At 43.1% G+C, this 12,334-nt stretch overlaps 1 protein-coding gene across 1 annotated transcript in view; it reads left to right on the top strand.

Annotated features, from left to right (window-relative positions):
* Window positions 1–3,079: 3,079 nt before the first annotated feature.
* Window positions 3,080–12,334, top strand: part of lrig1 (leucine-rich repeats and immunoglobulin-like domains 1) — a 37,666-nt gene continuing 28,411 nt past the window's right edge. The window contains exon 1 of the mRNA XM_070847147.1: window positions 3,080–3,600. Within this exon, the coding sequence (XP_070703248.1) occupies window positions 3,398–3,600 (203 nt within the window). The 5' untranslated portion in view covers window positions 3,080–3,397. The remainder of the gene's footprint in view (window positions 3,601–12,334) is intronic.

The following is a 12,334-nucleotide window of genomic DNA, read 5'->3' on the forward strand; positions in this document are numbered from 1 at the left end:
AGACGTGTCAACAGTCGTCTCAAAATAGCCCCCCAAAGTACCTGGTCCACATACCCTCTCTGTTGAAGGAACATCAAAATGCAGGGTTGAACATACTTGGGATGGCTGCAACCTCCTGTCACTTGGAACTGAGGGGATGTGGGACACAGAGGGCCTGAAATAATGAAGTGAAAATTAGATGGTAATTCAGTCTGATTATCAGGGTAGGAGTCAAATACTATGAATATTTCTTTTGAAGTGAATATTTTGAATAAATATTTGACTTTATAGATGTAAATTAGGTAGACTGTAATCTTAATTTTTATCTACACTGAAAGAAACATTGTAAAATCAATGAATGTGATTTAATAGTGCATGATGTCATCCTTTTTAGAGACAAACTCAAAACTAAACTCAAATCTCAAAGTAAGAGAATTTCAGGACAAACTAAAGAAATAGGTTTTCCTCCATTACTCAGTTTTCCATCAGCTACAAAGTCATGTTTTAACAAGGTCTAGTTTCTCAGATATTTTCCTTGCCTCTAAGAGCTGGAGGCCTCACCTGTAGGCTCCTGTGCTCACTCACACACGCATGATGCAATGTGAAACCTTCGCCTATTCACTGGAAAAAAAAGAATGAGGAACTGTGCCACTAAAGTGCCTGCAGTGCTGCAGGTGTGAATATCTTAGTCCTCGCAACTGTGATTAATAGCAATGAAATCTGGGACTTCTCCCAACACAAAGCTATCACAATAGCTCTGACAAAGTCTATCAATCCGATCCGTCAGTGCCAGGAAAAAAATGCGATGGGGAGAAGTGTTCACGGGGCCAAGAGGCTGACGGGGCCGCTGATTTATCACAGATGTGCATTTTTGAGACAACGGGCGAATGTCATGTGATCGTCATAGGGCACGCTCAGATGGTGAAAAGATCAGGCTGGATGCACAAAACACACAGACATGCATGCACGGGTGTGACTGCACACAGAGCACACCTAGTTAGCATACAATCATGCACACAGATGCTGAGACACACCTGCACAAAACATCTACTCTGGTTCACCACAGCGGTATAATAAGTATTCATATCCTTCAGTAAGCAACATTACTTTGCCACAATATCAAAATAACAAAATACAAATAAAAGTCCTGCAAGAACTTTAAAGTTTAAGTGGTCATTATGTAGAATGGCCCCTCAACAGAATAGCATTACTCATTATTACATAATATTACTGGAATATTATTACTGATGCAGTAACTTGTAAGCAGAATTTTAATTCCACATGTCGTAAATATGGAGCCAATTTGAACAATTTCATATGAGCCTGGGCATGAAACCAAGAACTTTTACTGTTGGGATTACCAATACGAAATATAGACAATTAATACATTACAGATTAACAACTGCCAAGTGAATAAAGTGGAGTCATAAGTCAAATGTTTTCCCCTGAAATGATGTGGAGTTGAAGTATAAACTTTCTTAAATTGGTTATACTCATGTAAAATACAGGTGCTTTACAGGATGTCCTGTACTTCAGTACTGTACTTTAGTAAATGTACAGCATCACATGTAAAAGTCCTGCAGTCAACATTTTATTTAAGTAAAGCACAGACGCATTACTATCAAAATATGCTTTAAGTACTAAAAGTAAAAGTAACCATGCAGCGTGACCAATTTCAGAATAACGTATATTATGTTAATTGCTTTTTCAAACATTAATGTGCACATCACTTTCATGTTGCAGCTGGTAAATTTTAATCACTTTATATACTGTTGTGTAGCTTCATTTACAATAATATCGCATATTTCATTTGTTGATAATAATTTGCATTAATAACCTGAATCTGTAAAGTAACAAGTAGCGTAAAGTAAAAGGTACAATATTTACATCTGAAATGTGGGTAAAGGTATAAAGTAGCATAAAATGGTGATTATCCAGTAAAGAACAAGTATCTCTAATCTGTGCTTGGTTACTTTCCTCCACTGCAAACATGTGAAATAGCTGATCCTTTACAGATCAATTTGAGGAAGCACACCTATTAATAGAACAGTTATTGATCCTAGTATCAATAAAAGTGTTGGAAATCAAGTGACACTAGTTGCTTTCCTCTTCAATTTCCAGGAGGATCAGAGGACACATCCTGCACTGTTTATTACTTCCTTCATGTCTGTGGTTTTTCATGCAAAATCTTCATTTCATTGTTTCCAACAAACACTTTAAATTGCATTGTTATGGCATTCAAACTAATTATGTTATTATGGCTTGTTATAATGCGATTACAGAGCTTGATCCCCGTGATTGTCTCTTTAAGAAACAGTGAGAGTGAGCGGAGGTGGTGCGGTTTCACACCCCGGGGTGGGAAACATAGGCGGCGCCGGCGACCGCTGACTGACAGCCGGCCAAGGGCTCTGCAGCTCCGCGGCGCACGGAGAACCGGCGACGACCAATCAGGGACGCGCTCGACCCGCCCATCAAACCCAAGCAGCCAATCGGAGCGAGCCATGGGGCGGGCCCTCGGAGAGTCGCTGTTGTGCATCCAACGTGGGACTACGGAGCGATCAGCCCGAGAAAAAAGGAAAAGTGACTCAAGAGGGGAAAAACTCACAGTGGTGGTGCACGCTCGGAAGGAGGGGGGGACAATATTTTGTATTAATCGGATCGGCGAGGTTTAGTGACCGCAGACTGCACCTGGTAAGCTGTCGGCTGAGTTCCTCCGGAGCGGACTGTGCGTTTTTCAAAGTTGGATTTATTCAACCGCAGCCGTGAAGCGCTGGAGAGATTTGGACGGTGTGTGTGTGTGCAGCTCTCGGTTTGAGACACCAACGCTGGAGTTATCGGCACTATCCCCGCGGGTCTTAACTTATTTACTACACCTTTAAACTTGTGGACATTTATTATTATTTTTTTTTTTAAAAAAGAAAACGCCGCCGTGTTAGCGGTTAGCTAAGTTTGTAACAGTTGAGCTGCTAGCCGGGGCGCACTGCGTCCTTTAAACAATTTTGTTATCAAACATGTCACCAAAAACGGCTTCCCCACAGGAGAAAGTAGTTGTTATCCTTGTATGAACACACACTTTAAACTTCAATTCAAGTTAAATAAACACACAAGTCCTCCGTAGCCGACTTCGGCTCGTTAATCTGTGAATCACCTTTGATTTTTTTTTTTTTTTTTTTTTTTTTTTAGCCCGCGTCGGACACCAGTAGAGAAAGTTGGACTGGGAAACTTGTTTCCTAAATGACTTGTTACTGGGATGGGAAAAGTTTTACAGCACCACAGTTGTTCCCACTAACCTCTGTGTTAGAAGAAGACAGTTAATGTGGTGTAGAAAGCGGCCGCTCGCCCCGAAGCTACATTAATACTCCAGTTTGTGGGTACGAGGAGAGAGATCAACGGCCGCGCTATTAAAACTGGATACAAAATGGCGGCGCCCCTGGGACGATTTGGATATGTTTCACGTTATGTTTTTTATTTAATTTTGTCGCTCCAAGTGTTGATCAGTCGTGGATTGAGTTCAGACCTGCCCTGTGCCCTGAACTGTACCTGCAGCGGAGATTCAGTGGACTGTAGCGGTCTGGAGCTGACAGCTGCCCCCGTGGACCTTCCAGTCCGGACTGTTTCCTTGTAAGTAAAGCGCTCAGTTATTTATTGACCAGCCCATAACGGGGTAACAGGGTCTGCAGAGAAATTAAAAGTGCATAACAGCAGAGAAACTTTTTTTTTTTTTCTTCTTCAGCAGGCAGCAGAGCCCCCTCTTGTCTGTACGGTTTCCCCCCTTAAGGAATCCGGTCTGAGGAGATTTTTGTGGTTCTGATTTGAGTTGCATAATTGTCTGTGGACTGTAACAGGTTGAGAGAGGCAGGCTCCTTCTTCAGAGCACTAACTTTTAATAAGATCTAGGAGCTAAAATTGAGTTGATCCTCTTTTTTTTCTTGTTTGTTTGTTTGCTGGGGACCCCCCTCTTACCCCAGCACAGTCCACTATCCCCAACCCTGGAGGTCCCTGGACCCCCTCTCTGGAAACTCATGCTCATGTTTGCACAGACAGACCTGACACTTGGTTAGGATTGTTTGGACGCTTCGTGAATTCAGCTCTCGCCTCCATCTTCCACATAAGGACAGCAGACAGGCCGGCTTCTTAATTGAGTTTTGACAGAAGGCCAAATGTCGTATTTTAATATCCATCATTTCAGCATTAGTTGTCTTTTTAAACTTGTGTAATCGGCCTGTATTTACAGTCATTTAACAGGTGCAGGAAGGAGGAGGAGTGCTGTGTTAGTGGACGTTGATTTAGGGATGGATGCCTTGCTCAAAGGCACATTTAGGTGTTGTGGATAATAAAAAGAACTCACTAAATTATCCCTGTTATTTTCTCAATGTGTCAGATATTTATTTTACTCATAAGACATTTTTTTATTTATCATAATGCCTTGTGCAATTCATCATACATTGTTGGATTAACTCTCAGAAATATAAATTACAGGCCATGACTTGAAATCTTTTGCAGTCAGAAACAGTACAAAATGTATTCATATATCTAAAGTTGGGAATGAACAAACTGTCCTTGCAGGGTGAATAAACAAATAGATGCCAACATGTCATAACTAATCAACGTCCGCTTTATTTAGATTTATGACATATATTACACTAATGTCCTGTTTCTGTGTTGCTAGTCAGAGTTCACAAATTAAATTTCTTGGAAATTTAGCGAAGGATCCTCAGGAGAAGACTGACAACAGTTGAGACCCTGTCTGCCAGCTCATTTGGGAAATTAGCCAATTTGGGACATTTTTATGGAACATCCTCCAGTGTTTGGGGAACTTCAGCGCTTATCGAGCTGAATGACACAATTTATTTACAGACAACACAACTCTCTGTCCTCCCAATCAGCGTTCTGACTCTGACCACAGTATATTGCAGCCACTGTGTCCGATGGCAATTGTGAGTCCTTGGTGACAATTAAGCGTGTTGTTACAGAATTTTCAGCGTCTGTTTGTGTGTGTGTGTGTGTGTGTTGCTGTGAATGTGGGGTTAAAGAGCAAAGACCCAAAGACTCTTCTGGCTCCCAGGTTCCTGTGTTAGGCAGTTTATCTTCCCCTGGGAAGGGAGGAATGCAACTTTTAAAAAGTCCTCTAAAAACATGAATAACGGCACTTGTGCCCGGGTAGCCTCATTGCCCTGAAGGGCCACTTAGCCAAGTTCAAGTGCAGACGCTGTTTATCATGCATGTATGCAGACGCACACTGCTCTCCCTGTCCTGGTGGACAATGGACAACTACGGTGACACAAATGTCCCCTCTGAAACAGCTGCTCTAAACCTTTTGGTTTGTGTAGATATGGTCCTGCGCGAGCTCTGTCTCGCTCCAAGTCTCCTTCCATTATCTCGGTCAAACCTTATCAGTTGAGATTTAAGGACCCGCAATCTTGTTGTTTTCAAAAGGAATGGCTTTATGGCTTTGGATTATCTTTTAAAACACCTAGGTTGCATATTTCCACACCACTTGAGATAGTCACATTATGTTGGCAGGTAACTCAAAGGGAACCAGCACTGTTCCTCCTGGGTCTGTAAACGAGCCAGATTAGTAGATGATTACTGTAAACCCAAAGAGACAAGTATGAACAGTTTCACTTGTGGCTCAGTATGATCCCATTATAGGCTGCTTTATGCCAAGCCCTGTCCACTTGAGTGGATAAAATGACTTTTGGTGTTGTGGGTTGAAAGTTGTTAGTTGAGATTTTGAGTGCTTCCTGTGCCCGAGACTGTGCTGGCCGTGTGTGTGTGTGTGTTTATTCACAGACGAATGGGGAAACTGTAGTATTGATTCAAATGACAAGTTGATCTAGCAAGCGTTAATAGTGCAGTGCAACAATAACAGTTTTATCTTGTCCGTAGAGCTGACTGGGAGTTTGTGTTTGCACAATGCCTTGGTTTTAAACAAAGTGCGATTGTCCATCTCTGCTCGTCTCATCTGAGCCAAGTGAATCAGTGTGAAATCGGCTGTCTCTGTTATGTTTACCCCAGGGAAGAAGGAGCAGCAGCAGCAGCAGCAGCAGTGCTGGTAGGGTGGACAGTGTTGGTGGGTGTCAGTAAACATAAATAATGCTGATAAAAGGCTCAAAGGAATATCTCAATAGCCTGAAACACTCGTAGAATTTGGCAGTTAAGCAAGTAGCTAAAACACGTCTGTCTGCAGTTGTTAATCAACAAGAAGCCTCTAAAATTAGTCGTACATATACGTGTGCTTCCTGCTGTGACTTACAGACTTTAAAAGCCCTCTTCGTACAGCTGTACTGTCTGTAAAATTAAAGTAGCTCAAGGAGAGAGGCCAAATCTAGCTTAAAATAAATGGAGATTTCCCACCCTTTTGTGTGGGTGAAGAAGGATTGCGCTGTCATGTGTTTGTTGCAATTATCTTTACACAGGCTCTTTAAGTGGAATTACAGTAATGAACACAGCGGGAGCACCTCAGGACCTGCATTTACACGACACAGAGCGAAATAGTTCTCAGGGAGAGTCGTCATATCTCCGCCAGGATGGAGGAGTGTTGCAGAGCGGAGTTTTGTGCAGGTGGCAAATGATATTGGCAAAGTGTTCACACTTTCTGGTAGAAAACGGAAACATTTCCTGCCTTAAATTACTGAGGCCAGCCCATAACTCCCTTGAATGTTTGAAATCTACAGCTTTAAAACTACAAGCCATTATGATTAATTGCAAATAAGTGTTATAAAAAGGGGCGTTGGACCCTAATTACATGCACTCAGCTCCTGCTCCGAGGTAGCACAGTTGTTTCTCACTTTCAGAGTGCTTTGCAGGAGTGATTCTGGGAGCCTTGATGAATATGTGTCTGGGGGAGATGGGTGGCTAGAAGGCAGGTGGTGGCAGTTTTTTTTAGGATATGTATGGGGGCTGGAAATCCTTGAACATGCTTGAATTTTAATGTGGTGTTGTCGAGGTTTGAAAAGTGCTTGTATTTTGGATAAAGTGTTAGAAACTGCTTCAAATCCCAGCTGCATTATATAATATACCACTATATGACTTTTTAGATAACAAAATAAGTCAGAGTGTAATTGATATGAGTATATATCTAATTTACTGCTGTGTAAGGTGCCAGAAAACCTTGAAAATGCACCTGGAGAAGCTTGAATTTGACTCTGGAAAAGGTGTAGGAACCCAGCAGCTTATCCATCAGTAGCTGTTCTAGCAGTCCTGTGGCTGCAGGCTTTGCAAAACCCCCCTCATGCTTTCCACTTGTCAAAATAATCTCTCTTCAGGACCCAGATTGGTCCACAGAGAGAAAGTGGCCTTGATGAGGAATCAAGGAAACTAACATGTTGCACATCCTGGCAGAGCTAATAGCGATGGTGAGGGATTGAGGGGAATGTGAGGGGTCATGAAGGGCTTTCCGCAAAGACATGGGGTAGCCAGCTAGGAGGACCCAGGGGAGCGCCCTCATAGAGAATTTGGCTGCAGAAGCCCAAATTCAGTGGCATTTGGCACATTATTCCACTATTCCATCATATGCACTGATCTTATTTATTGCTTATGTCAATGATTTTGCAGGATACCATCTCTGCTCAGTCGTATACATTATAGCAGGAAGTTCCACTATAACATGTTTTATTTTCAAAACATGATCCAGGGCATCTGCCATTAATTTGCATTATTGTTCAGAGAGCTAGGCTATGACTAGGCTACTTTGACAACATTGCTTTAGTATGTGTTTGCAGTGCATCTTGGAGATGGTTCTGTTGCCAAAAGCACAATGTAAATAAAGATGATTGATTCATTCGTTCACTTATTAAGCTCATAAATATTTGCGTTTATAGGAAATGCTTTTAGTGGATTTTGTAATGCTCTATGCACAATTGGCACATTTCTGCCACAGGTCAATCAATCAATCAATCAATCAATCTTTATTTATATAGCGCCAATTCATGTCAGCGTTATCTCAAGACGCTTTCCATAAAGAGCAGGTCGGATATTATATTAGATATATGTGTGTCCTGAATGAGGATGTGTCTTTATTTTGCTAATAATTGTCAAGCACTGCCGTCGACTCGTTCTCAACTCGGTAGGACACAACCGCTCACCTGAGTGCGCACACACATTCATGTCGAGCATGTAGGGGCGGGACTGACAGAGACAGATAGGCTCATTTCTCTTATCTTATTTCAATCAAAAGTTAATATAATAAAGTAGCCGACTGGATTTAAAATGAGTTGCCTGCGCTTGTGGAACGCTGTGGTGGTGGAGAAAATGTGTGACTGACCATATATAAAGAAATTACTACAGTGCATTGAGAACTTATTGCAATAATAATGAACTGATAATGTATTGCAAGAAAAGTGGCCATAGTAATTGTTTTCACTTATTCATCATGATGTCCCATCCCTGTGATATAGCTTCTGCAGTTATTATTTTCTTTCACTCAAACATACCCGCTGCTGCTTTACATCAGTGCTTCTGATAACTGACCACCAGCCTCGGCTGCGTGTCCGTTGTTTCTGATTGATGAAAAGCCTAATACCATTCAAAGCAAGTTTGCTCTCACACAGTCACGTCTTCCCTCTCAAGAGTGGTGCCTTATCTCATTTGCAGCCACGGTAATGTGCATAAAAAGCATGTTTGTCCGCAGTGCCACAGGCGTAATGGGATTCTGCAAGTAAATAAAAGCATGAACATTAGTAATTTTGGCTGGGATTGCTGTGGTTGGATAGAGATAAGGCAGATACATGGTGTCTGTTTGCCACTGTCTCTTTGCCTTGTCTTATGTGAGACTGTAAAGTCCCTTTTTGGTTTTTACTTTTAGAGAAAGCTGCAGTTTTTATGGGAACACCAGCTTGCAGCAACTCAGACAAGAAGAAGCCTGATTTTTGAATAGTCCCCTTTGTATCCCAGTGTTTCCCAAGTGGTTTCATGAGTTTCCCAGTGTGCTGGCCATAATGTTTGGTGTGGACCAAATGTTCTGCTGCAACTCAACCCCAAGCTGTAGCCTTAAACCTCACAGCGCAGCCTTATTGGTAAACACCACCCCCAACAGTTGGTTTTGGCTTCTGCTCTCAGGAAATGGGTTTGTGTTGGTGGTTTCCTGGCAGGGGTTGGGAGCTCAGCTGGCTGGTTGCGGACTGGCCTGCAGAGGGTGGGGCTGCAGATCACCTGGCCTGGGGGAATATGAGGAGAGGTGGTGGTGGTGGGGTGGGGGGACATTTTCCGCCCACTGCATGGAAGTGTTTTGTCAATGTCACGGTCTGCTGCTGCTGCTGCTGCCTCCAGGCTGGTTCCACTAGTTGGTGAAAGTCCTGTCAGTGGTCAGAAACCTCAACCACTGTCACACATGTTGTAACACACTGAGAAAACCCAGAGGAAATGAAACATTACGGGACTGTCTGCTTCTATGGCATATTGTGACTTACAGGCACAGTATAAGCATGCAAACATAATTTGCCACAGTAGGATTATGCTTTCCCTTGTTACGGCGTTTCTATCAGGGCAATTTTACTGTTTGTCAGCTTGAACTAATGCATGAACGCCTCACTGCAGAAACGCCTTTTGCTTAAACAGGTGAACATTTCAGCAGCCGGGGCAGAGCTGCAGCGACAGCAGCAGCACCGAGCAGGGCTGAGCTCCTTGTGGTTTCTAGAGCATTGCTCGCTAGGCAGCCTTGTAATCTTGTGGTACTGGGAGTGATTACAGCAAGTTTGTTTATTGTCATAGTTTCCCTACCCTTGTGACTCTCATGTCTACTTGCGGATAAAGTTAAAGTCAAACTCGAGTGTTTGGAAGGGGTTTGGGTGATTTTATCACTGGCACTGATCTTTATCAGCTGCTCTTCACTTTTTCCTCCCTTATCAGGAGGTTTGGTGTTGAGATGGATAGTAAAAGTACAGGGATTTCCTGTATGGACATTTAAAGCACCAGTCTTTTTGTTTTTACTCTATAAATGGTCCTCTTTCAACTATCTTAAAATGTTTTTTGCAAAACAAAAGCTGTGAACAAATTAGGAAGCAACAGCTAAGGTCGAGCCCCCTCTCCAATAACGGCAGATAAAGTCTGACATTAACATGAAGATATGGAATGAGCTCATGGCCTCGCACAGGCTTTAATGACAATCAAACAGCTGCTGCCACAAGTCATTCTACAGGAATCCAGTCAGCAGAATAGATGGTCCTTTTGTGAAGACACTATAGGGCGCCAAGTTTTTTTTTTTTTCCACCTTTCCCTCTCCCCCGAAGTCGGTGTCTACAAAGTGGGCTTGATCGATGAATCATCTGTGAATTCTCTACATCTGGTAAGAATTTGGAAATCTGGAGAAGATGTTAGAGAAAAAAAAAAAAAAGCGTGACTTGGACGGGGGAAGGGAGAGGTGCTGTGCAAGTGAAGCAGCTTCTCCCCAGAAAACAGGCAGTCCTTCGAGAAGTGAGTGGAGCTCTGAGTGCTAAGTGGGGCCAAACTTTTTTTTTTTTTTTTTCCCAAACCTTGCCACGATATTTGTCTGTACTTTCTGATGTAGAAAAGAGCATCAGAGCTCCACTGTCTAGACAGCCACACATTCACATGCACTTACAGTGTAATGATTGCACGGCCCACTGTTTAGACACTAGTTTCACCGCTGGCTGCAGTGTCATTATCGCAGAATTTTGCTCTGCTAGTATAATAAACAACCGACTAACAATCCTGCTTTTTTTTTTGCTCACTTTGAAGTTGAGAGCATAAGGTCAGCTGTCTGCACAGTACTAAAACAATAGCCCCACTTAAGAGACATAGAGTATTATGTTATTCTTTCAGATTAATTGGGGACATTCATTTCCTTTTACTCATAATGAAGTAATCTGGTGCCATTTGTAGCAAATTACATTGTTATCACACTACAATCCAATGTTAAATGCAGGAGCATGATCCTGTGTGTGTGTGTGTGTGTGTGTGTGTGTGTGTGTGTGTGTGTGTGTGTGTGTGTGTGTGTGTGTGTGTGTGTGTGTGTGTGTGTGTGTGTGTGTGTGTGTGTGTGTGTGTGTGTGTGTGTGTGTGTGTGTGTGTGTGTGTACACATACATGCATGCAGTGTGGACAGCACTGGTGTTGTTGTGCTTCTCATCTGGAGTGTCCGGGCTGGCGTCGCCGGGTCCGGCCGTGGGTTCGTGCAGTGCCTCGGGCTTGTGCAGACCCTTTTCCCAACCGTCTCCCTGTTTGTTTGGAGTGCCCCGCTCCATCCACTGCTTCGGCCCCAAACCAGCAGTGTGAAGGATGGCGGTGCACATGGCCCCAAGATGTGGCCCGCCTTCCTGCCTCTGAAGACTTCAGAAACTGAGTCACGCTCCCCGCCTGGCTGATTTCAAAGGCTGGAGCAGCTCTTTTGTGTGTGTGGAGGGTGGGGGGGGGGCGGCAGGAATCTGTAATGCAAATGGTGAAATATGCTCTTTCCATCAGCGGTGCGTTTCTCTGATCTTGCACCTACGTTCTCCTCACCTTAGATCCTCCACTTACTGGTGGTTAACTCGGATTTTAGCTCATCACATTTATCATTATTATTGCCAATCTTGTTCGTGGGCTTATGCTTTTAACCTTGTCAAAGTTGATAAGATACTGGCTTTGTTCTGCCTGTTTCCTCTGTTTGACTGGTGTCTAAAATGGTGGCCTGGAGCTGGTGTTAGCTTTGTGTACACTCTCACTGCAGTTGCCTGGCTATAAACTGGCCCTTAATGACAGGAAGAGTGGTGTGTGTGTGTGTGTGTGTATGCGTATGTCTGGCCCTCTGACACTCAGGTTATTATTTGACTAGTTTTTATGATGCTCTGAAATCAACCACATTAAAGGGCCTTTGTCTCCCTGCTGGACTACAAAAGGCTCATCACTGACATCACTTCACACTTTCAGCGAGCAAAGTTCACGCTGCATTTATCTACGATAGAAATGGGAAAGATAATGATGATGTATCTGTGTATGTGTAAGTCCCCGCTCTCTTCCTCCCTCCCCATATCTCCTCTCTCCCACACACGGACTTGTGCTGACTTACAAGCATAGTGTCATACGCAATGACATCACTCCTGTACTCCCAGCTTTCCTCTACTCCCACAGCACCCATAACACTGCTATTTTTTAAAGCCTTTTAATGAGTTTTATATGTCAGATCAGCTACATGGTCCAGCAGTGACGGTCTACTGCAGACGCTGAGCCCTATTTTTCTTCCTTAGACAGTTTGCTTAGTCAGACAGGCCTTTTATGAGTTTATCACATTGTCTCTCTTTTCCAGGCAGGCTTTTAGATTGAATCTAATGTTTCACAGCGCTCACATATCCTTCCAGTAGTTGGCTGATTATCAGTTGATTTAGCAATTATTTTAAGAACAAAGAGATAAATGTCCT

Source organism: Pempheris klunzingeri, chromosome 2, assembly GCF_042242105.1.
Source record: "Pempheris klunzingeri isolate RE-2024b chromosome 2, fPemKlu1.hap1, whole genome shotgun sequence".
Lineage (NCBI taxonomy): Eukaryota > Metazoa > Chordata > Actinopteri > Acropomatiformes > Pempheridae > Pempheris > Pempheris klunzingeri.